Below are 26,480 nucleotides of genomic sequence, written 5' to 3'. Positions count from 1 at the left end.
ACATGAGACAAAGTATATGTGAACTGCTGTATGAAAAGTGAATTTACTCTGTAAATCTTCACCCAAATCCTAAAAAAAAAAGTAACTAAGTTGGGAAGAAAAAAAAAAAAAAAGACATCGTCTTTTGCCTGCACTACTACCAACAGTTACCTATTGGTCTCCCCACATCTACTCCTGACCCCTTCCAAATACCAATTCTACAAAAATGATCCAAAGGAAGCTGGTGAAAACCATGAGGAAATCTAGTAAGTCCCATATCATCCATGCAAAGCAGGGTATAACCCGAAACTTAGAACACTGGGTGGCTCTGGGGATAGGGTGCAAGCCCAGAGAAAATGAGCTATTCCCAAAGATGCTGAAGCACAAGTATGTTGCAAAATAGAACCAGATCCTGACAGGCTCAATGCCCCTTTTACTTCAGAGGAGTGAAAGAACATCCTTGCTGTGCACTGTGGGCCCTTTAACCTAAACAACCCTGCATGCGGTAATAAGCTAATCCAGCTCAAAAGAGTGTACCATATCTCAATTTTATTGAGCAACAAGCTGTCATTTGTGCTTTACTTCTTTTCAACTAATTTCAAAACTTAAGGAGCCCTATCTGGTCTTAGCAACTTACCTCTGAGACCATAGGATTTTACTATGCTTTCAAAAGAGATTGGGTTGTGTCTAAGGGGAGGAAAAAAAGAGATAAAATAGCCCATTCTCAAAGAAAAGTCTAAAACTAGCACCTCCTGTCACCAAATTATCTTGCAGGTTTTTTGCTTGGAGCTTGCATATCCAAACACCAAAAAATAATGTAACTTTCAGGTGTGACTCTAGACTCTACACGTCATTTTGAGTAGGAAGCATACATCAAAAAGGCAGATGCAAGATCAAATTAAAAAACCTATATTTAACCTCGGAGCCATAGTGGCACAGTGGTAAGCACTCAGCAGCTAAACAAAAGACTGGATCTTCAAGCCTACCAGCCGCTCTGTGGAATAAAGACGTGGCAGTCTGCTTCCATAAAGATTTACAGCCTCACATAACATACTACACAAAACATTGTTCCACCTCCTACTTTGGCTAGTAGTGACTGGGATCTTAAAAGCTTGCAAGCAGCCATCTAGATGCAACAATGGGTCTCGCCTCATCCAGAGCAAAGAAGAATGAAGAAAACCAAAAGTTCATGGAAACAATTAGTCCAAGAAACTGGTACACCATGCGATCTGCAGCCTATACAACTATGAGAACAGAAGAACTAGATGGTGCCCAGCTACCACTGTCAATCACTCGAGGGAATCTATGTAGGAAATCCTGAATAGAGAGGGAGAACAATGTGGAACAAAACTCAAAATCATTTGAAAAAAAAGGGGGGGCAGGTTTGCTGCTCTGATAGAGCCTGGTGGAACCACTGAGACTATGGCCCCTAGCTACCCTTTAGGTCTGGAATTGAACCCACACCTATGGCTTCCAGCCAAACAAAAGACAGGCATATGAGTTGAACATTTACCTGAGGTAAATACACTCCTTGGAGAGAACAATCATGGGAGAATAGAAGGGCATGTATACACAGGGAGACAGTTGAGGGGGCAGGAGTACATGGAGGGATGGACACAGGGAAGAAAGAGGTAATTATCGGGAGGAAATGGGAGGGGAGCTGTTGCATTGGGGTAAATTGTAGTCAATGTCATGAGACAAAGTGTATGTGAACTGCTGTATGGAAAGTGAATTTGCTCTGTAAACTTTCACCCAAATCACAATGGAAAAAAAAAAAAGATTTACATCTTAGAAACTGTATGAGGCAGTTCTACTCTGTCCTATAGGGTCACTAAGGGTCCAAATAGACTTGTTGGCAACAGGATATTTAACCTTTCCTCCTATACCCCTTCAAAAAGATTAATTCAAAATAAAAATAACACTAAACTACAAAATATTTCCTTGCCTTATGGTGGCGACTATAATTTTTTCTGTAAAATATGAGACTTTTTAAAGCTTTTTATTATTTGGTGCCTCTGGCTTGCTGGTACCTTAGGCATATGTTTACTGGGTGACACAGCCATGAATGGATGAATGTCAGACTAGTAGGGAGAGCTCTGGGAACCTTGGGCAAGGCCCTAACCCTCTCTGAGCTTCAGTTTCTCCAATCTATAAACTGAAGAGCTTGTAGTGATGCTGTCTAGGTTCTGCTAGGTCTTTTTTCTCTGCTCAAAGAATAATTATCAACCATTTCTAGAAATAACAGTTCTAAAACCTAACTGGTTAGAAATGTTGGCCTAATTCCAGGAAGACCTAAATGGGGCCCAACAAGTCCCACTGGCTAGTACAATCAGATCTCAAACAGTCATGCATAAAAACAATGAAGAGATTGTTTGATCTTCTGTACTCCTCCAAGTCAGCATTTCTGGAACCATTCTGCACAACACTATTTCAGTGAGTTGTTACCTGAAAGTTATATTTTTCTCTAAATACTTGTCTTTCCACTGATCAACAAAAGGCCACTCGACCCCATAGAGCAATGCAAAATTTCAACTGAACAGGAGGTAGAACTTAAAATATTAGAACTGGAGAAAATCTAAAAGATCTTTGCATCCAAGCCTCTCATTTTCCAGAAAAGCATGTTACATTCTGAAAAGGGAAGTAACTCATGATTTGTGGTCAAGAAAAGTACTAGAACCTAGATCTCCCAAAATATAACTCTTTATTCCATACTGCCTTCAAAATATTTTTCCTGTGACATATCCAGCATATAAATATATCCTATTATTCAAATAATAGTAGTGTTTCCTACATCCTACTGATGTAGGAAACATTTCCTAAAACCAGATTGACTGGCACTTCCAAATATTTAGTCTTGTCTTTACTTGTGAACCGTGATTTACTTTCAAAGGTTAAGAGTAAGGTTCAAAGAAACATTACCTGAGAATATCATAACTGGCAAAGTCCCACTGGTAGAGACCTAGTGCTGAACTACAGACAATGTATTTGCCATCAAAATGAAGTCTTGGCTGCAGGCAGATACTTCTGTCCTCAGAGACAGACAATGTCTTCAAGCACTTGCAGTTGATTTCTCTCCCAATCGGCCAAATCTACAGATTAAAAAAAAAAAATTAGGACAGGTAAGAAATCATATTATCATAGAAAAGCTTATCATGAAACAGCCTGTGTTGCTGAAATCAGATACAAAGTGAAATATATAGGAAAGAAGACAGGGTTCACAATCAAGGGACAAGAGTTCAAGTCCTGATTCACTGTAAACGTGCTGTGTGTAAAGTACTTACTTCACTACACCTCTGTTTCCTCAGTAAAGATAACAATGTCTACCATACAGGATGGTTTAAAAGATTCACTGAAAATGTATATATGTGTGTTCTAGAAACTGTGCAAATCATTTTATTATTATAACAAATTAATATTTGTTTTCATAGTTTAAAGCTAAGAATTGAGGAGGGTAAGAGAGACATGTCTTAAGAAAACTAAATGAGTTGAATATAAATTTGTGGCTTTTTTAAACTTGCATCTGTAAATGAGAGTTCAAAACTGCCTATGACACAAGAGCTAAAGAATAATCTCCTCCAGTGGGTTTGGGAGAGCTTGGACTAAAACACTCCTGCCCTCCTTTAGTACACCCCCTCATGGTACCATTTTACATTTTTAAAATTTTTGCCAGTTTTTCTTATTTGAGGCAAATTAATGGAGGGACAAAACCTCACCTTGATCTCATATTTGTCTGCACTGAGGAGGATGTAGTCTCCAGGGCTGTGCAAGAGAGACTTGACTTGGCACTTCTGCAAAACCACCTGTAAATATAAACACCCATGTTACAGAAAGATCCTTTTAATTCTGTTCCTATGACTTTTACTTTTTTAAATTAAAATATGAAAAAGAAGAGCTTGAAATACTAAGCTATACTACAACAGCTTAGCCATAAATATATTACTAAACTAACCTCTAGTGATATTTTTGCTACAACCAGATTTTGTAAGTTATTAAAAAGATCTGAAAGTATCTAATGCTGGCAGCATTTACTCTTAGTTTTGGTCTGGAAGCAGACGTTACAACTGATTTTAAAAGTTATAAAATGTGACTACAGAAAATGTGAAGAGCCAAGAAGAAAAAAGGCCCATAGAAACAGAAGTAGATAAAATTATGTTTTCACAAGCAGGTGCATTATAATGGAAAAAATCTCATTAGACTTGGGACCAGAATCTCCCACAGACAACCTTGGAGTATACTGGCTGTAACTTCTTTGCTCCTCCTCAGTTTCCTCATCTTTACTCTTGGAGATGAGGGGCCTATTATCTCACGTAACTGCCGGGAGGATGAGATGAAATGTCAGGAAGCCGGGGATTTAATGAAAGCTAACAATCTACAACACACTTGTAATAATCTGTAAATACGAAATCTGAATTATTTTTGTAATAAATCAGCAGAAGGTAAGAGTCTTCTTCACTCACTCAGAAGCCCAAGTAGCAGATCCAAGTGAAACTGACCAACCTTCTGCTAAGTGCCAAGAACCTTGCTGGATTCCACATTTCATCTTCTCTGACCTTCTTAGTAGCAGGTCAATTAAAATTCACAAGAACCTTTAGCAGATGATAAAACTCAGGCTCTGAAAGGAGCAATAACTTGTCCATGACATCACAGCCAGTCTCCTAGCCCCAAGCCACTATTATTTACACAATCCTAAATGACCTTATTATATAACTTTACTATTTAAAAACTCAATATGCCCAATACAGAATTATTGATCTCCTCTCCAACAGCTCTCCCTCCTTTAGAAAAAGACACAATCACCCAAGCAGTCTGAAACCCACCAAAACCAAAAAACCAAACTCACTGCCATTGAGTTGATTCCGATTCATAGCAACCCCCGTTGGGTTTCCAAGGCTATAAATCTTTACAGAAGGAGACCGTCTCATCTTTCTTCTGCGGAGCAACTAGTGGGTTTGACCAATCAACTTTCTGGATAGCAGCCAAAAGTCTTAACCACTATACCACCAGAGGTCCTTCCAAAACTTACCAGTCGTCTCTCATTCTTTCTCCATCTTTGTTCCCCACAATGAATCAGAAAGCTCAGCTGGCTTTACCTTAAAGACATATCTTCCATGGAGCTTTCTCTTTCTTTATTATCAAATCCAAATCTAAGTCATCAGCATCTTTTGCTTAAATTACTACAACGGCCTAACTAGTCAGCCTGTATCCAGTTGTCTCACTCTAATCCATATTCACTGGGCGATCAGTTATTTTCTTAAAACATAAATCTTACCAGAGCCTTGTTCAGACTCTTCACTTGCTTCCCACTACGTTTTTGACATCCAAAATCCTTAATACGGTTTACTAAACCATACATGCTGATCACCTCTCAGTCCTCCAAGCAGTATGTTTCCACTGGCTTTCCTCCAGGCTGTCAAATGTTCCAGTGTCTTTCCCACCCCAGGGTTTGTGCACCTCCTGAAACACACTTTTCACTACTCTTTGCCCAGTTACCTCACATTCATTTTTCACATTTTGCTCCTTCTCAAACAGCTCTCCCCAAACCAATCAGATACCCTTCCCCAGACTCTCACAGACATTGTACTTTCTTCCTTCATAGCACTTACCATAATTCATAATTAAATATTAACTTGTGAAATTACTGTGAATAACTATTTCCCCTGCTACACTAACATCCATAAAGGTAAGGCCAGGTTTGTTCCACTCCTTCCTGTACCCTCAGCTCCCTGTGGAGTGGCCAGGGAAGCTCAAGAGAGGTGCTCCTATTGGACATACTCATTACGATCATTTCATCTGATCCTCACAGCACTTTTTAAAAACTAGAAAGCAACACAGTATTCTGAAGATCATATACACGTATTTCTCTGCCACACTTACTCCAAGGATGATTTTGTTTTTCAAAATGAAAGCTTTTTTTTTTTTATTAAAAAGAAACATGCTCCTCCTAAAAGGAAAAAAGCATCTACAATCCCACCAGCAATAGCCATCTTCAACATTCTGATGCATAAACGTTCAGAAACTGGTACTACACTCTGTATGCTATTTCATAACCTGTTTTGTCTGCCCCCTCTACCTACTGAATACATTTGTAGGCATCTGACCATGTCCATAAGTTACATATCCATTAACAACTATGTACTGAGTACCTTCTACATGCTGGGCAGTGGTAAACCATCATGGCTTGTGGGTTCATCTTATGGTTCACCTACCACCATAATGCAGCCATGATCACGCTGCACCCCTCACCCCCAAAAGCATGAAGTCAAGAAAATTTCTTCTGTAAGTCTTCCTACCTTGGTGACCCATTCTGTGTGCCCGGTGAGTGTGTTCAGGCATGTCCCAGCAGATAAAGCCCATACTTTCACAGTGAAGTCTGCAGAGCCACTCACTAAGATATCCAGTTCATCATTGTAGTCCACACTAAAAACTAGCACATACAACATACACAAAGTTAAAACATGTCTCTGTCCATGGGGCTTTTATACAGTGAGTTCAATAACATTTATTCTCTGTAGTTGCTAAACTGTACAGATTACCCAACTAAAGCTACTGTGAGCATTGTACTATTCAACTATCAATTTTAAGATTTAAAAAAAAATCTATTTTAAAAATCGTATTGCTATTATAACTTATTCTAAGGTTGGAAAGTCCCTGTAATAATACAATTTCTTCTGTTTGTTTTAGCTTAAAAGTGAAAGACAAAACAAGTACTTGAAGACAATGGCATTCCTTCTCAGGAGTGCCTGCCTGATACTACAAAAATTACCATCCTCATGCAGGGAAAAAGAACACACTTGGTCCTACTCAGACTTGCACTACTTACTGCAGTGAGACAAAATGTAAAACAATGAAAGCTGCAAAACAGTAACCAGATTCAAGAAAAGCCAGTATAAGGGGACATCAAGCTCAACTGGCATAACATACTATACAAAACATTGTTCCACCTCCTACTTTGGCGAGTAGCGACTGGGATCTTAAAAGCTAGCAAGATGCCATCTAGATGCAACGATGGGTCTCTCCTCGTCCAGAACAAAGAAGAATGAAGAAAAACAAAATTCATGGAAACAATTAGTCCTAGCGACTGGTACACCATCCAATCTGCAGCCTACACAACTATGTGACCAGAAGAACTAGATGGTGCCCGGCTACCACTGTCATCCACTTGGAAGGGGATCTGTGTAGGAGATCCTTGATTGAGAGGGAGAACAATGTGGAACAAAACTCAAAATCATTTGGAGAAAAAAAAGGTGGGGACCAGGTTTGCTGGTCCGACAGAGCCTGGTGGAACCACTGAGACTATGGCCCCTAGCTGCCCTTCAGGTCTGGAATTGAACCTACACCTGTGGTTTCCAGCCAAACAAAGTACAGGCATGTGAGTTGAACATTTACCTCAAGTAGTCAGACGCCCTGGAGAGAACAATCATGGGAGAAGGAAGGGCTGCTTATGCACAGGGAGACAGCTCCGGGTGGCAGGAGAGTATGGAGGGATGGACACTGGGAAGAGGTAACTATGGGGAGGAAGTGGGAGGGGAGCTGTTGCATTGTGGTAAACTGTGGTCAATGTCATGAGACAAAGTATATGTAAACTGCTGTATGGAAAGTGAATTTGCTCTGTAAATCTTCACCCAAATCACAATTAAAAAAAAAAAAAAAAAAGAAGGAAAGAAAAGCCAGTACAAAGAGAAAGAAAACAAAAACAAGGATCGGACTAATCCATTCATGCCAGTGTCTCCATTTCTTCACAGCTGTATCTTCAGGACCTACAACAGTGCCTACAGTACAATGAGCACTCAACATTTGTTGAGGACTCAACAAATGCTCTAAGGGAGCACAGGGGTCCCAGTGATGAAAACACTGGTCTTTCATGAAGCTTAGTCTAAGGGTGATGGAGGAAGGAGTCCAAAGAGATAAACGTTTACCTCTTACTAGGGAAACACCAAGGAAAATGATTAACTTTGCCCAGGGGTTTCAGGGAGGTGATTTAGGAGACAGGCCCTGAAGGATGAGTAGAGCTTATCAAGGACAGGAAAAAAAAAAAAGTATTGCAGAGAAAGGGAACAACAATAGCATGGATTCAGAAAAAGCCATAGCAATGTTCAGGGAACAGCAAGAAGAATGTTTTTAGAGCAATGCTCACAAAGTTGATCAGTGTAAAATCACATGGAAATCACTGTACATCTGTAAGAAATACTTTGGAATAGTGTACTCAGCTTAACATGTAAGTTCTATGCTTAGTGATATACCTTCAAATGCTGATTTCTAAAAGAAGCAAGTCGTAGCAGAAAGCAAAGATGAAAGAAAATGCATAGGAAGACAAAGAAAATGAAGAAATAAAATGGTTTTTAGCAGCAAAACAGCTAGGTTTCATTCAAAGCATCATTGCGTACCAGGTACAGTGCAATGAACTATGGACATAAGAGTGAACAAGAGAGGCAGGAAGGATCTTTGTCCTCCTTATGAGCTTGCAGGCTGGTGGAAAAAACATGTATCATACTTGTATGATGAGTGTTACGACAGAAACCTATAGCAGAGGAACTCAAGCTATTTAGGGAGTGTAAGAAGGCTGCTCATGCAATGTGATGCTTAGGAGCATAGACTGTGATTGTCAGTGGTAAGTGGGGAAAGGAAGAAGGGAGCTCCTGTCCAAGAGGCTAGGAAATTGTTCAGTATGATTTCTACCCAAAGCTCTAAAAATACAACGCAACATAGGGAGAAGCTCAGATCACAAATGGCCAGATTTCTGCAAAATACTGCTATACATTTATTAGGAAGCATCCAGGTTTCTGTTTCTTTATCTCTAGGCAGTTGCTTATTTTAATCAATTGTTCCCCCAAGCTTCAATTAATCTGTATAGATCACACAATCCAGCAACCAATGTCACTCCAAAGGCTTTACAGAACTAAATCTACAAATAAATGGACTGAATTTACCAGTAAAGAACTCATTCCATTTACAGGAATGGAATCTTTGATAAAAGCAAAGGAGACAAACTGTTGAATAGGATATAAATGAAATAGAAGAGAGGGAGAATTGCCCCTCCCTCAACATAAGGGTACACAGGAAAGTTTTGAAATGGGCTAAGGGAAAGGAAAATTCCACGTGAGAGTAACTCAAATAGAAGGAAATAGCTGCAGGACTGGAAAAGGAAGGAGAAAAAAGCAGGTTAAATAAATACAAGAACAATTAAAAGATCGTATTCCCAGCTTTTGCCTTTAAGGGATAGAGTTAAAGTAATCATACAAAGCCTTGAAAAAGGACAACCCACCCGCCCCCGTGTGTCCCCGGAAGTGCTGGGTCCTGGCTCCAGAACTCCATTCCCAGCAGGCCACGGTGTTGTCAAAGGAGCCTGTCACAAGCTTCTGCTCATCGAACTTTACTGCTGCACAAGTGTGGGTCTGGATGCCGTAAATGCACTGCCCTGTGCTCACATCCCACAGCTTTGCAGACAAGTCATCTGACCCTTCAAGAAAAAAATAGGGAGGTTAATAAGAAAACAAACACACTAAAGAAGGAAAACCAATCACTAACCCATGATGTTCTTAAAGGAGAACTCAATGGCCACTTCCTCTAACACTCCCATTTCATGGCTGAGAAAACAAAGCATGGAGAGAATGACACAACTTGCCGAGGGTCATGAACAAGGTGTCAACAGCACTGGGACTGAACCCAGCTTTGGGTTAATCCATCTCCCTTAACTTTTCAGGCAATAAAAGGATGTTAGACCAAGGCACCCCTTGGTGCTTCCACAAGTAAAATTTCATATATCTTTGGCTATCTTGAGCTCTCTGATTTGACTTGAAACGAATGGGTATTATCTATGACTTGCTTATGTACGCTTGCATGTTTGTCTATTGCCCAATTACCCTGAACATACAAGGAAAGTTGAATAGTAAGCAGGTAAAGCTGCCTGCCTGTAACATATTCTACTGCAAGGCAAGTCAAAAAATAGGGCCAGATCATGGGCTAACATCTGCAAAGGCTAAATGCTAACTTCTGGAGCCATCCTAAAATGTGTGAAGGAACTTCAAAGAAGACTGAGGATAATTTATTCCTAGACATTCAGGACAACTCATGAAAGAGCTTTTAACACCTCTTTTTATAAGACACTGGTCTTTCAAGGAGTTTAGTCTAAGGGTGATGGAGGAAGGAGTCCAAAAAGATAAACGTTTACCTCTTGCTAGGGAACCACCAAGGAGAATGACTAACTCTGCCCAGGGCTATCAGGGAGGACTACAAAGGGGCAATTTAGAAGGTGGGCCCTGAAGGATGAGCAGAATTTATCAAGAAAAGAAAAAGAATATTCAGATAGAAGGAGCTTTTTATTTTTTTATTTTTCTGACTGGTGAAAATATTATACCAATCATGCTGAAAATTCAGGATCTTGCTTTAATTAACTTTAAAATCGTAACATTAACTCACATCTCACAATTTACCTTTAAAATAGAAAAGTAATAATAAGCAATAAAGAATAAAACATTTTGAGGACACAAAAAATACAGTTACTGTAAGGACACGTATCCTAAGAAAGCATCTAATGACCAGTTTTCAAAAGCTGAAATGTCTGAATAAAATCAGCCATAATTTCACCTTTAATGGTAAAACTAGGTATCATTTATGAATGGATTACAGCATGAATTTCAACTCAGGCAAAGCAAACCCTCTGGCAGTATACTGCAACGAGGTCTCTATTTGTCATCTGACCACGCAGGGACGCAGTTTCCCTTTAAAAAATGAAGGGTGAGACTCTGTGATTCTCAGTGGGCATGAAATACCAGAATCTATATATTAAAAACATACATGCACGGTTCTACCTACAGAAATTCAGATTTAGAGTGTCAGATTTAGAGTGTTTTTGAAATCTGGACATATTTACTCAATTCCCATTTCAAGGGCTCAAATGGTTAGTGGCTACTGTACTGGACAGACCATGTCCAGAGACTCCTTAAGCTACTTTTAGCTTGCACGTTCATTCTGTGCCTGCATTAAAGAGCTAAAGTACGAAGTCATTTTAGGTCCTATCTGAGTTTGGTTCTGATTTGTTGCCTGTGTTCAATTTGGATCTCATTCATTCACTTAACATGTATTCACAGAACTTCTGTGTCAGGCAGGGCTCCTACGCTCACCATGCTTAGTGTAACTGAAAAGACATAAAGACTGAACAGGCAACATGATTCAGTACTGTAAGTGGTGGGCAATATAAAAGGCCATGGACAAATACAGGAAGGGGATAAAAACAAACAAATTTTCAGCTGAGGATCCACTGAATTTATAATCGTGCTCTTTAACACCTAGGTGTTCCCCAAACATACCTTAGGAGACAGCATGATCAATTCCTCAATGACACTTGCCTTTTATTTATTTCTAAGGTGGGCTTTGGTATAGGATTGTTTGAAGAAGGGATTTCATGGCTTAAAAAAAAGTTTCAAGTTTTAACTACTCTCAGCTGAAATCTAAAAGGTAAGTTAACCAGGCCCAAACAAAAGTTACAAAATAAAAATGGAATGGTATATACTAAAAGTCTCCAAATTTTTTCTGTAAAAGACCATACAGCACATATTTTAGGCTTTGCCAAGCCATACAGTCTCCGCTGCAACTATTCCAACTCTGCCACATTTAGCCCGTGGCCCACAGTTTGCCAATCTCTGGTATATATCTATTAAAAATGACAACTACGTTGTTTAGATCAACCCACGACCTTGATTTTAAATAGCTGTGAATAAAAAAGAACACAAAGTATGACTATATATTATACAAATATATGCAAATAACCATTGGAGCCAATTCACAAAGAACAATTTATAATCTTTCTAAACATTGCTAGGAATTATTTACAACACCTGTCAAAATGCATTGTGTAAAATATGGACACTGATTACATAAGCAGTTCATCAGGAAGGCGAAAGAGTGCCAAGATCCAGCTGGAGAATGGGGTCACGGAGATGAGTGTAACTCTGACCTTATTTGCATTTATGAAAGATCTATATGAGTCTATCATTGAGAATGGTTTGAAGGAGGGCAAAACTGAAGGCAGGGAAGCTAGTTAAAAAGTTAGGGGAGAGATTACTTAATTATTTAAAATAGTTTTTGTAGGAAAACACTGTAACATTCAGTTTTGCATCCTGAAGAAATAATCAGGTTGAGCTGAGTTCCATTTTACAGTGGGGGTACAAGTCTCTCCCTAACTGCTCATCCTTTGGTGGTGGTTGGTGGTTGTGTGCCGTCAAGTCAGACCCGACTCATAGCGACCCCTCCTTGGGTTTCCGAGGCAGTATCACTACGGAAGTAGATTGCCCCATCTTCCTTCATCCTTTAGGAGCCCCTATTCCCTGCTCCGGGAGCTCTGGTAGCATAGTGGCTAAGACACTTGCCTGCTAACCAGACGGCTGGTGGTTCAAACCCACCAGCCACTCCTCGGAAGGAAGGTTGGGCAATCCTACTTCCGTAGTGATACTGCCTCGGAAACCCAAGGAGGGGTCGCTATGAGTCGGGGCCGACTCGACGGCACATAACAACAACAACAACAATAATTCCCTGCTCCTTTCTGGCACTATGTCAACCTGCCCTCTTGACTTCCATTTGCTGTATTGGCTAAATCAACATATTTTCAAAGAGCTCACCAATGATGAAGGTCAGAAATGAAAGGGAACTAAATAAAATGTGACCTATTTAGACCCTTAACATTATATGAAAGAAATAAAAGGTCCTCTTAATTCAGAAAATAGGATGAAAACAATACTTTGGCATCAAAAACAATGTCAGGGATGGGTGTGTAATAAGGATAAGCAAAAAATGAGCTGTAATCCAAAATGGAGTAAGCTATCTTATCAAGTTAAGTTTAAATATTTAACTGGTAGAATCAGATCTCAGCTCTCAACTACCTCTCTCAGGCATGTGACTCTGCTGACCAACTGAATACACACTTACTTCACAGTGTCTCTTTAAGATAAGCTATCCACTCCCTCTCGAGACTCTCTTCATCACTGTTGTTTCTTTACTTCTCCCCTTTCTCTAAATATACTCTTTAAGGATATACTTAGGGTCTCTTTTTTTCCCCTCTCTCTATAACCTCCTTTTAAAATTTCATTGTTCCAGCCATAGTTGTGTTGAAACTCCTCTCAAGCCTTGAGTGCTCTCCAAAGCTCTGACCCTGCAGTTCCAGACACTTGTGGGAATCTCCAATTATACATCCTATCAGCAACTCAACTCTGTTCATCCCAAATTTGAACTCATCTACTCCCTCAACTTTATTCCTGCACTTATTTCCGTTACTAGTTCTACTATCTTTCTAGGCATACACAACTAATCTCAGCTATTTCTGAAATCTCCTTTTCCTGGCCACATACCCAATCTGTTGATAAGTCCTGACAATTGTATCTCAACAGCTGCTCTTTCACTGAACTGCTTCTTTTTCACCTCCCCTTACTATCCTGAATCTAGATCTACCTACCCTGCCTAAACGGCACCAAAGCAGTCCATGGGTGGCACAAATAGTTGAGCACATGATTACTAGCTGAAAGGCTGGCAGTTCAATTGCAACTCAGAGGTGTCTAGGAAGACAGGAAGGGTGATCTGCTTCTGAAAGGATCAAAACCCAAAAGCTAACCCACTGCCATAGAGTAGATTCTGACTCACAGTGAACTCCACAGAGTTTCCATGGCTGGAAATCTTTAGGGAATTAGATTGCCTCATCTTCCTACCAGGGAGCTGCTGGTGGGTTTGAACCACCAACCTTCTGGTCAGCAGCCAAATGCCTTACCCATTGCACCATCAGAGGCTCATACAGAGCCTTGAAAACACTATGGACTAATCTAGTCTGCACACACGGGAGCACAACAGGCTAATATTTAATATTAAACTACTTCTGGTGAATATTTGATTTAGAAGTTCTAGATTTATCTACAGCAGAGATTCCCAACAGAAATAGTATCATCTCATAAGGAACATTTTAGAGATCTGTAGAGGTAGCTTCACTTGTCAAAAAAGATGGAGGGATGTTACTGGCATCTACTGGGCAACATTTGGGACAGTGCACAGAAAGAATTCTCTTGCATATTACAAAATATTTTTTTAAGATTTTGCCAGATATTCATAAGTGAAAAACTTATTTTTAAGTATCTGAGCCTACAATCTGTTCTACAAAGCATACTTGTAACTTAACTATACGCTGGATTTTCTGAGTGCAACTACCAATAAACTCAAGGAGGATGTACTTTGCCTCGTTGGAAACTTTGCTAAGAGTGTTTCAGTTTGAAAAGATCACATCACTGATGGTATCTGAGACACAAATACAATACTCTACACTGATGGCTGTCATGTCCATGGTAACAGAACATACTGGTGCAAACAGTTGTTTATTTTATGTTTTCTAGCATCGCTATGAGTCAGGGCTGACTCGACGGCACATAACAACAACAACAACAACAGCATAGCTGTGCTTGAACATTTACATGTTAAGATGTGCTATTATTCTAAATTACAGTCGTCTTTCTCCTCTGGATTAGTGAACATTATATTAATGTTTTAAAAATCTATGTAGATAATTTATTTCTATGTAACTTCAAGGTAAATGGAATTGTAAAATATTTTACAGAAGACAGCCTGGGTCTGACAGAAATAAGAAACAATCGTCTACCTGCAGCACAAAGGTCTGCTTCTGGCTGTATTTCTGCTCAGAAACCCTTCATGGTTTCCTTACTGCTTATAGAAAACTGTCCCAATTCATCTGCCCAGGAGTCAGGGCTTTTTACAACACAGCCCAACCTTATTTCTTCTATTATATTCTGTTACTTTACTTTAGGAGCCCTGGAAGCACAAGAGTTAAGGGTTCGATTGCTAACCAAAAAAGGACAGTGTTGAACGCACCAGCAGCTCCTCCTGAGCTAAGACCTGGAGATTTGATCAGTAAATATTACAGCCTAGGAAGCCCTATGGGGCAGTTCTACTCTGTCATACAGGGTTGCTATGAAAATCTAACCAAAGGCACAAAACAACAACTCTACTTTAATCTAGAGCCCAGCTCAAATGAATTTTCTTTTCTTCCTGCATGCCCCATGCTTAATCACTGTCATAACTTTGCTAATGCTGACCTTCCTACAGGATAGCCCTTACCCTGAACCTCATCTCTCAAATCTATTCTTCAAGGCCCAGAATAAAACCCCTCAATTTTCCCAAATGGAAGAAATCATTCCTTCCTCTGAACAACTATGATTTTCCTCTCATACAATTCAACTACTCACACTTTATCATACCTCTTTTACAGCTCTTGTTTTTCTTTTTAGACTATAAACCAGAGGTCACAATATAGCAGCTCACAGGTGGAATATGGCCTACACATGTGTTGTAACTGCCAAACCACATGTTTTAAAAATTTGAGTAATACAGGCAGTCCCCAGATCATGAACAAGTTTCATTCCCAAGTCTATCTTTAAAGTGGATTTGAATATAAGTCATGTCAGTTAATCAGATGTTTATCTTAGAATATAGTATGCAGTGTACTTTTCTATGCATAAAAAATATTAAAGAAACACTTCCAGATACATTAAGACATATTTAACATAATACAGTAATAATGTTTTCATGTGTGTCGCAAAATAGTACCTGTTTGTTATTAAAAACCATTTTATGTACCTCAAGTTTTTAACCTAATAGGCTTTATGAGGTTTTGGTTTGTAACTATGGGTTGTACACATGTCAGATGTCTGTAATCTGGGAACTCCTACACTTAGAAGATTAATACTTAAAAATCAGGCTATTTCACAAAAACCTGGATTTAAGTCTTTTCTGGAGAAGTCAGATCTGACAACTCTGCACCTGAATCCTCTATTCTGGTTACCTAGTACTGCTCTGACAAGAATATACCACAAAAGGGATGGTCTTAACAAACAGGAGTTTATTCTCTTACAGCCTGGAGACTTTAAGTCCAAGTTCAAAGTGCCAGGCTCTAGGGACCGGGTGAAAGCCCCTCAACCTTGGGCTTCAGCTCTGCCTCCTGCTCCCAGCCCACTGGAGCTAGAGGCTTTTCTTCAGTCAGACAGCTGCTGGCTGACAAGCCCACAGTTGACAAGTAAAAAGGCACAGTCCTAATGTTACCAAACCACACGGCAGACCAGTAATTCAAGTCCATTGCAAGTCCCAAGGTCGGCAGAGTATGGCAGGCTGCTGAACAAGGACACAGCTGCATGTAGGTTTCAAGCCTGCCATAAGCTAGAGACCATTCCCCAAGGCTTTTTATGTACAGGAAGCAGACCACATCCCTAGGGCAGCTACTCAGCTGCTCACAGTTGATTCCACCATGGAGCTGATTACCAGTCTCATCATGGGGAACACTACATCCAGCTGCCCAGCCACTCAACAGGTCCAAGCAAGTTGACACACAAACTAAACTACCACATCCCCACATGGCAATGATCCATCGCAGTGGAGCAGCACCTAAGCCTGTTTAGAAGGGCAAGTATTCTCTGATTTGCACAGCCCAGAGAGAGACTTTTAGTTATATCAGGTTACCTTCCTGATTCCCTGTGGTCTATGTTCCCTGAGCAAAGAACAGCTCTAATTCATCTGTGTAAGCTTTTACAATGTCTTACTTCTAGAAGGCATTTCATAAATAGCTACTGAACGAATTAAAAAAGCAGAGCCTAACAGCACAAAGCACAACAGGTTCCTTTATTATCATTTCAGAAATACATTGCAGAAGAGATGGATAACAACATTATTCAATCTATATCATGTCAATTTTTGGCATTCACCATCAATCTTTTTGGTACTGCTGTTTTACTGCATGCTCAAGGGACTAATCTTAGAATCAATGTATGCTTATTGCCAAATTTAGGATTTCCCAACACAGCCTCTTAAGTAACAAGATAACACAGACACATAGATAATTCTGTAACTCACACTTTTCTTACTAGGAACAATCCCAGGGATGGCTGCTATTAGAAAAATTAAACTAATGTTTTAGATTATTTTCAAAGGCCACAGCATAATTTTCAATATGCAAACCTCATGAACTTAATCAGAATAAAGATGACAGCACGTACACTCACCTAGCAAACAATCTTAAAATACAAAGGTAGAATCCATGCCTATTATAGATACTAACTTGCCGGGTAGATAGAGAATTCAGTGAATGTTTTCCATTTACATCTAAGTAACTGAGCTCTTACTGCATTTCAAAAGTAAAGTTTCATTAGAACTAAAAAAAGAAGCTAGAGATGGTTCTGAAAACAATAAGCCAACTGCCAGTATTTATCTAAGTGCAAATGAGCTCTAAGTGGCAGGATAACACTACATCTTAATTTTTAAAAAAATACCTGCCGTGGAGCATGAGGCAAAAAAGGATATATGGAAAAGCCATCAACACAACTGGGAAAGAACATACAAGTAGAGAAGAACAGATGTTTCAACAACAAGGTTTGTAAGATAGGATAATTAATACAAATGTGACGTAAATTCAAGATGATAAACAAAAAATCAGGAAATGTCTTAAATTAAAATACTTATTTTATAAAACTGTTCATTTGTCTAGCATTTTAGAGGATACAGCATCTAGCATCACATGGGGAAAATGTATACCCTTGATGAATGAATAAAGAAATGTAATTTCAAAACAATCTTGAGAAATCAAGCATATCTTAACTATGTATAATATTAAAATTGAATACTCATGGGACTGTGAGAGAGAAGCAGGTTATTTAAAACTTTTCTGTGAGCATGGTATCAAAATTCAATCAATCTGGAAAGAACAACTATAGGAGCTATAAAATCATTCAGACTTCTGGATCTTGTGAGTCAATTTTGAGGCTTTTGCACCAAATAGATAACAATAAAAAAATTAATGTGAACAAAGTTATTTATAAAAATATGCATTAATATGAAAATTATATATTTCACATCATAAATAACAATATATTTACACAAAGGATTAATATACTTATGTTTAGGAAATACACAAGTGATTATTAGAAATAATCTTAGATGAAGAAAGAACAGCAAGTATATTACATACAAGGTAGTGACTAGGCACTGGGATCACTGATCAGAACTGCTGGAGTAATTCTAAACACTCTAGGAATCACGTCATTACAATGTCTGCCAAAATGCATTGCCTAAAACATGGACACTGGTTATAATCATACACAGAAACACATGCCCATTAAAATAGGAAGATAACATACACAATTCTACATTTTAATGTTTATATTGCTTAAAATATCCAACTCTCTCCATTCTCATGTTCAAACTCTGGTAATTCTTCTTAGAATCAGAGTTTTAGACCAAGGATGAAGTGCCTTCCTTCCCATATTTTACATACAAGGAACAAACACAGGCTAAATGACTCCTCCAAAGTGATCTAACTACTTCCTGGGATTAGATAAATTTTCCAGTGTTTTTTCCCGCAAATCATTGTTGACTAATAAAATAAAACTAACCAACGTGGTATCATAGCAGCTAAAGCACTTGACTGCTAACCAGAAGGCTGGCGGTTCAAACCCACCAGCCACTCCTCGGAAGGAAGGCTGGGCAATCTTACTTCCGTAGTGATACTGCCTCGGGAACCCAAGGAGGGGTCGCTATGAGTTGGGGCCGACTCGACGGCTCATGACAACCACCACCACCACAAACCAACATGGAGGAAAAGTGTAGAAAAATTAATCCACAACTGATTCACATGTTTTTTTAAAATGCTTAAAGCTACCTTCCAATAAATTTTTTAAAAAATTATCACCTCCTCTAGAGGGAAAGATGGTGGTCCACTTAGATATGGGGGGACAGCATGCCCCTATAGGTACCTCAAATAATCAATCTCTGTCATTTGCCTGAGAAGTCTTCTTGTTTTTTAAGATTATACCCTATGTAATACAAAAATAAAACAACAGTTCCAGCATCTCTTACCTGTACAGAGAAGTCCATCTTTGTAATAAAGTGCATACACTCTGGCACTGTGTCCAATTAAAGAGGAGGTCTCAAAGGCTTCATGGTCCTTGAGTTGCTTCATTCTCAGAATAGCCTTCAAATAAACCTTCTTCCAGTGCAAAGCGTCCTGAACAGAATCATCTATCTGCCAACCCAAATTTTTACACGCAGTCTGCCACACCTCTGTACAGGCACTTATCACCTTATTCCACTGTTTAGAGACGAGGCAGCATGTGAGTAAAGTCTGAGGATCGAGCCATTTTAACAAATAAAAACTGAGCTCCAGGGGAAGGAGTTTGAGGAAGTCCCGCTTGAGGAGAGTCTCCAGGTTATTGGAGAGATGTCTGAGCTGGACTGCCCCACTCAGACTAATCAGGTGATCCAGAGTTTCATTTTTCTGCAAGTCCGTCAGAGAAAGAAATGTAACAGAAATGTTATCAAGCCATGTCTCAAAGTCCTTTCTCTCCATAAGGTTATGGAAAAATTTACCTGTGGCACATCAAAATATTGTATTAGTTCTGCTCAAAAAGATCATTCAAACAAGACTGCTAACAAATGTATTAAAAATTAGTGTAAAGAACTTGGCATTACAACTTTATGCTTAGTTACATTACAATTTTATAGTTAATACACTATTATTTATCTGAAAAATTTCCATGCACAACAAAATACATTTGAGAAAACATACTTTAATAAATCATAACTTCTGAAACACAAGTCAGTGAAACTAATTTTGGTATGTGTGACTTGCTCCTTTTGAAGTCTAGCACATGCTACATGCACAAAAGAATTACAAAGTATTCATTCATTATAAAACAATGTATTCACTCCCCCATAAACACTATTATAAGACAATTTCCTTAATGAACTCTTTAATACACTCCACTTGGTCACCAAAGTCACAATAAATGAGCACCAAGATGGGACAACCAGAAGTCAAGTCCCTGGAGTAGTAATCTGAAACATCAGTTATCATGCTAGACGCAACCTGACCTGTCACCAAAATCACAGAACTGACACTTGCTTTTGCAATAGATGTTCAGGCAAAAAGGTCTGGGGAGGAAAAATAAGCAGATGTATAAGGTACATGCCTCAGGTATTCTGGGTCTCCCATCTCCTTAGGCACTACATGTTAGAACATGAATTACCAAGGGCCTTATCTGGTTTTTTATAGTCTATTTTTATAAGCCTTACATGAGCTAGGGAGCTCTGGAGACATAGTGCGTAAGGCACTTGACTGCTAACCAAAAGGCTGACAGTTCAAACCCACCAGCCACTCCTCAGAAGGAAGGTTGGGCAATCTACTTCCGTAGTGATACTGCCTTGGAAACCCAAGGAGGGGTTGCTATGAGTTGGATCCGACTTGACGGCGGTGAGTTTGGTTTGGTCTGGTACATGAACTAAGGAGCTCTGGTGGCATAGTGCCTAAGGCATTTGACTACTAATCAGAAGGCTGGTGGTTCAAGCCTACCAACCACTCGGTGGAAGGAAGACTGGTCAATCTACTTCCATAAAAATTTACTGCTTTGAAAACCCAATGGGGGTCACTATGAGTCTGAATCAACTAGATGGCAGTGAGTTTGGGTTTTTTTTTTTTTGGGGGGGGGGTTTATATGAGCTAGTGACAACTCTTAATCATGCACCCCAGAGAGCAATGAGGGTCCTGTAAGTTTGTACAAACAAGGCAAACAAATAATTCTAATGTTTATGAAACACCAAAAAAAACACGCATGATTATCTCTACTTTGTCGAGGAGGAAACATCGGATCAAAGGTAAATGATTTGCCTACAGTCATACAGCTATTAAAATAGCAACAGAACAGAGTGGAGGCCAGTACTCTCAAGATCAGTACTCTTCCAAACACATCTTGCACCTCCCTCTGACAGCTTCAACTAGGAGAACCACAACTTGGCAAATAAGACCTGGGGCACTGTGCCTACCTGACTATACCATTCTCCCATTTAGGAGAATGACAAATTAATCCAGAGCTAACCAGGACAAAAAAATTTTAAAGTACCAAGAAATATACATGGTGTCTAGGAATCAACCCGCTCTTAACAATGCAGAATAAACTAATGGAAAAAGAACACAAAAATAAAGCAAACCAGTGAAAATTACTTTTCCCAAAGTTGGTCATGTGCTGATGTTAATGCTGGATGATTATAAATGGGAGTTTATTATTCTATTTTTATGTTTAAAAATTTCCATGATTTAAAAATGAGAAAAAGTAAATTTTCTTCTAATTTCAGACTGTGACACTAATTACAAAACTTAAGTCTTAATTAAGTGGATGAAGAACATAAATTCTTTTCCATGTGTGTCACCTGGATCAGCTCTACCCATAAAGCCAGATCTCATCTTTCAACTTTGTAAATGTAAGGTGAGTAAAAATTATTTTCATTAACTTCCCAATATCCAATTTGGTAAGAATGTTATCAGACAGAAAGCAGTCTATTAGAAGGGATTTTCTACTAATGACCTTTTCCGATTACACCATCTGTTCCACTGTCTAACAGTTCTGGTTTCTGGACAGTGATTGGACTTCAAGATAATACTCCTGAAGTCTCAGGGTCTGGGCTAGAAAAAATTTACCAATTTTCAGAATTTACTAGGCTGCCAAAAATAAGCAGATCACCAAAAGTCCAATAAGCTTATCATAAAATAGCAAGCCCCCTCTCTCCTCTGAATCCTAACAATCCTCTCTCTATGGAAAGTCTTTACTTTAAAAAAAAAAAAAAAATCATTCACAACAAGACAAAAAAAAATTCTCTTCTATGGACATGTACACAATGCTACAACAGCTAACTGATTCAGTGGAGGGCTGAGGGATAGCGAGGGAGGGAAGTTGGTATAACTTGACCATTCAAATGAAAGAAGCAACTAACTCCTAATAGAATTCCCCTCCTAGCTAGTTTACTTCCAGTCCCCTATGGGGAATGGAGTCCAGACAAAGCTCAAATGCCAATTTTGCAAACAGTTAAGAATTCCAAAAGCTGCTGGTACCACTGGTCAATTAAAAAGAAACACCAAAATACCTGAGCTGGAATCATTTGAAAGTGAAAAGTGTAGGGGACTTCCTCTATGACACTAAGAAGTGCTAACCCACACATCTGTAGTACAAATGCTTGCATTTATGTGAACTGAATCGTGATTTCATTAGCTACAAGGCAAATTACAATTCCCATTAAAACATTATCAGAATTATCTTGCTTCCCATCATTTACACAATAACTAAGAGACATCCTCTAACAAGCCAAATTAATGTGCCCATGACACCACTAAAGATCACAGGCCAAGTTTTCCAATGAGCACCTTTGAAAAACACAAGCATTTCTGAGCTTTATACACTCTCCTAAATCCTAATAAGAATTTCTTTTCCAACTCTAACACTAGAGACTGCCCTTTAAGCTGATCAACTCCTTATGGGAGGTTGTTTTCCAACTCTTCATCTCTGACTACTGTGAAAAAGGGCATCTTTTTCTCATAAAGCAAGCTCATTAACTCTACAGAATGTACTATATTTTTCAAAAGTTTTCATTTTGCTGAATTAGCTGACTTTGGAGGAGACAACAATTGAGGTTACAGTGACTTTTTCAAGTCCCTTTCAGGAAGTCTCTAGGAATGTCATATACTGGCAGCCCCAGTCCCAAGGGGAAAACCACAGGAAGTAGGGTTTCAATTAAACCTGAAGAGATTTTCAAATCATCAGAGCTTTCCAACAATGGAATAGCTTCCTCCAAAGGGACAAGCTTCTCATTACAGGCAGTCCCCCAAGATATGAACATCTGACTGATGGACACCTACTTTCCCTTTAATGTTACATAAATTTGCCCTCCCTGTGGAACAACTGAACACCCCTTCTTGCAACAAAGTCTCCATCACAATCACCTTCACTTGCTGCACTTTCAGCTTTTAAATCATTGGGAAGGCACTGAACCTTCTCTTGCACTAAAACCCAAAATCCACTGCCACTGAGTCAATTCCAACTCATAGTGACCCTATAAACCAAAACCAAAACCAAACTCATTGCCATTGAGTCCATTTCAACTCATAGCAACCCCCACTTTGGGCTTCTAACGTGGTAAATCTTTATGGAAGTAGATTGTCCAGTCTTCCTTCTGCTAGTGGCCCTGTAAGACAAAGTAAAACTGCCCCTTAGAGTTTCCAAGGCTATAAATCTTTTCAGAAGCAGAATGCTCCATCCTAGGAGCAGCTGGTGGGGTTTGACTTGCTGACCTTTACGCTAGTAGCCCAATGCTTTAACCACGGTACTAACAGAGTTACCTTCTTGCTCTAAATCAAGCCACCCAAACCCAATGCCACTGACTCGATTCTAACTCATAGTGACCCCCACTGGGTTTCCAAGGTGGCAAATCTTTACCAACGTAGACTGCCTCATCTTCCCGTCACAGAAGGGCCGGTGGGTTTGAACCAACAACCTTCTGGTGAGCAATCAAATGCCTTAGGCACCGTACCACCAGAACTCCTTCTTGAACTAAAACAAAAAAACCCAAACTCACTGCCATCAAGTCGATTCCAACTTATAGTGACCCCCTTTGGGTTTCCGAGACAGTAAATCTTTATGGAAGTAGATTCCCAGTCTTCCTTTTGCAGAGCAGCTAGTGGGTTTGAACTGCCAAAATTCTGGTTAGCAGTCAAATGCCTTAGGCACTACGCCACCAGAGTGCCTTCTTGAACTAAAGGCTAAATAAGAATCATATGCACCTGTTTGTTCCAACTTATCTACAAATTATTAAAGACAGTTATGAATGGAACTTGTTTGTAACTGGGGACTGCCAATACAAGGGAGCCAAGGACAGTTAGAGGTAGAACGGAATAAATGAAAATGCTCTGTAGTCAGCCAAATCTTACACAGATTCAGTCACTTCCTATGTGATCAAGGGCATGTTCAACTAACTTCTAAGCTTCAGTTTTGTTATTTTAAGGATTGGAGAATCAGAAACAAAATAGAGACAAGTTAAGCACAGTGCCCAGTCTAGAGTATCTTAAACAGTACTTTTTGATAGTTTTATTATTATGCATACCTGGAAGGAAAGCTTTTTATGGCACTGAAGCTTAGGCTGTCGAATAGACTAGATCATCATTAACATCTCTTTCAATCCTGTGACTCTATCACAATGTTTCTCCTAAAGCCGCTTAAAAATAACAGTAAGTAGAACTTATCTGGAAGAAAAATTCAAGGGCTCAAACTTCCTGAATGTTTAATTTTATAATTAAAGGCAGTTGTCACTTGAGGCTATAATTTCCCACTCGATGCATTTTTCTCTCCATCCTACACACACCCCCTACTATTTTGCCCTTTTTTTCTCCGACCACCTCCGACTAAACCTTAAATGTGTCCTACTGCCCTCAATATTAACAATCACAAACTCTGAGGAAATGGGTGGTGGAACGGAAAAAAATCCCAGACTGGGAAATGAGACCTGGGTTTGGCCTCTGGTTCTGCCATTAACTTCCTATATGCCCTTCGGTGACTCTCAAGATTTATACTGGCTTTAAAGCTTATAAAAGCCCAACCATACCAGTTACTGCAGTCCACTGCAGCTCACGGTGACCCTGTGTGTGTCAGAGTAGAACTGTTTTCACCGGCTGTGACTTTTTGGAAGTAGGCTGTCAGGGCTGTCTTCCAAGGTGCCTCTGCATGGATCTGAACTCCCAACCTTTCATTTGGTAGTGGAGTGCTTACCTATCTACACCTAGGGGCTCTCTAAAGCCTAAAATACTACACATAAAGGTTGCTTCAGGAGATCTTCACAATTCTGTGCAAAGTATTATTACCATTGCTCTTAACTAATAAATGAAGAAATTTAAGGCCCATCAACTAGAATGACTTTCCCATAGTCCTATAGTCCTATAAAGGTGGCAAGCTCAACACCTCATTTTCTTGCCCCCACTAAAAAAAAAAAACTTCTACAAAACCTATACCTCTAAGCTTTATTTTAAACAAAACAAAATTAGACACGATATTCTGGATAAAACAGTTTGAAGAGTTTTCCCCTGTCTTCACCAGGACCTGTCTTTTGGGGGCGGGAATAAGCTTAATCTCTTTCTTATCAAACATAAGCAGCTGTTCAGGAGTATAGAAACTTTGAAAATGTGTACGTATATACATACACCTCGGAAGGAAGGTTGGGCAATCCAACTTCCGTAGTGATACTGCTTCGGAAACCCAAGGAGGGGTCGCTGTGAGTCAAGGCCGACTCGACAGCATATAACAACAAACAACATGAACCTAAAGGAGCTCTGGTAGCATAGTGCCTAAGGCACTTGACTGCTAATCAGAAGGCTGGTGGTTCAAATCCACCAGCCACTCCTCAGGAGGAAAATAAGGCAATCTACTTCCGTAGAGATACTGCCTTGGAAACCCAAGGAGGGCTCACTATGAGTCAGATCTAACTCGACAGCACGTAACAACAACATAAACCTAAAGGATGCTCTGGTGGCATAGTGCCTAAGGCATCTGACTGCTAACCAGAAGGCTGGTGGTTCAAACCCACCAGCCACTCCTTGGAAGGACAATTGGGCAACCTACTTCCATAGTGATAACGCCTCAGAAACCAAGGAAGGGTCGCTATGAATTGGAACTGACTTGATGGCAGTGAGTTTGGTTGTTTGGTTGTATGAACCTAAATACACATGCTTAAAATAGCTTTTAAATATTTTAGAAATTAGTAACACTAGTTGCTTCAAGGGAGAACTGAAGAGTTGAGGAAGACATGTGAGAGGTCCCTTTTAACTGTATATATGTATTTTTTTATTTTTATTTTTGCAGTGTTTCCTCCCCTCCTCTTCCACGTCTGGTAACCAACATGTACATGTACTTTTTAATTTCAAGTCTTGTATATATACTATTTTAAAATCATTTTTAGTTTTAAGATGAATTTTTAAAATGCTTTGAAAGGATACAAATAATGTTTGTAAAACAGGTGCTTTGCATCTCCACTTTTGCTGGGTAACCTTGGGCAAATCATTTAACCCATCTAAGGCCTAGTTTTCTCACTTGCAAAATGTAGCCACAAACAGCATGACCGACAAGAGTTTTTGTGAGGATTAAACAGGATAATGCACGTAAAGCGTTGAGCACAGCGCCTGGCACACTGTAAGCCGACAATAAATTACAGCTATCATTATTATTTTGCACTAATATTGTTATTTTTGCTCTATTTCAAGCAGCATACCACATACACGCCTGTTTCCATAGTATACCCGTAATTACAGTGCAGTCCTTCACATTAGCACAGCGTTTTTTACCTCATAAATCACCTCTCCACACTTCATCTTTCAAACTGAAGGCAGCCTGTGCCATCACTGTCAACTCATTGTGCAGATAAGGAAACTGAGACACGAGGATGCAGTATACCCCCTTTCCCTATCTTTAAAATGAACTCCAGATCCCTTCAACCCGCTCGTCGTCCCCAGCTCCCCTGCTCTCCCAGCCCTGTTCCGCGCGGCACTGACCTGAGCGAGCGCCCCGGGGCCCGGGACCTCGCGCCGGGCACACACCAACTGGGCGCGCTCGGGCCACCAGAGCCTCGCAGCGGCCGGGTCCGCTCCGCAGCCATGGCGCCTG

The 26,480-nt window shown here is 39.6% G+C and overlaps 1 protein-coding gene across 1 annotated transcript in view; it reads right to left on the bottom strand.

Moving 5' to 3' along the window:
* FBXW2 (F-box and WD repeat domain containing 2) overlaps positions 1 to 26,188 on the bottom strand; it is a 30,084-nt gene extending 3,896 nt beyond the window's left edge. The window contains 6 exon segments of the mRNA XM_042780390.1: positions 2,899 to 3,068; positions 3,693 to 3,779; positions 6,270 to 6,403; positions 9,242 to 9,436; positions 18,868 to 19,406; positions 26,142 to 26,188. Coding sequence (XP_042636324.1) covers positions 2,899 to 3,068; positions 3,693 to 3,779; positions 6,270 to 6,403; positions 9,242 to 9,436; positions 18,868 to 19,406; positions 26,142 to 26,188 — 1,172 coding nt within the window.
* Between the last annotated feature and the right edge of the window lie 292 nt (positions 26,189 to 26,480).

This window comes from Orycteropus afer, unplaced genomic scaffold, assembly GCF_000298275.1.
Source record: "Orycteropus afer afer isolate SDZICR_OR568_19922 unplaced genomic scaffold, OryAfe1.0 scaffold00037, whole genome shotgun sequence".
NCBI classification, from domain to species: domain Eukaryota; kingdom Metazoa; phylum Chordata; class Mammalia; order Tubulidentata; family Orycteropodidae; genus Orycteropus; species Orycteropus afer.
The sequence above is the reverse complement of the archived record's forward strand: the minus strand, read 5'-3'. Positions and strand labels throughout refer to the sequence as shown.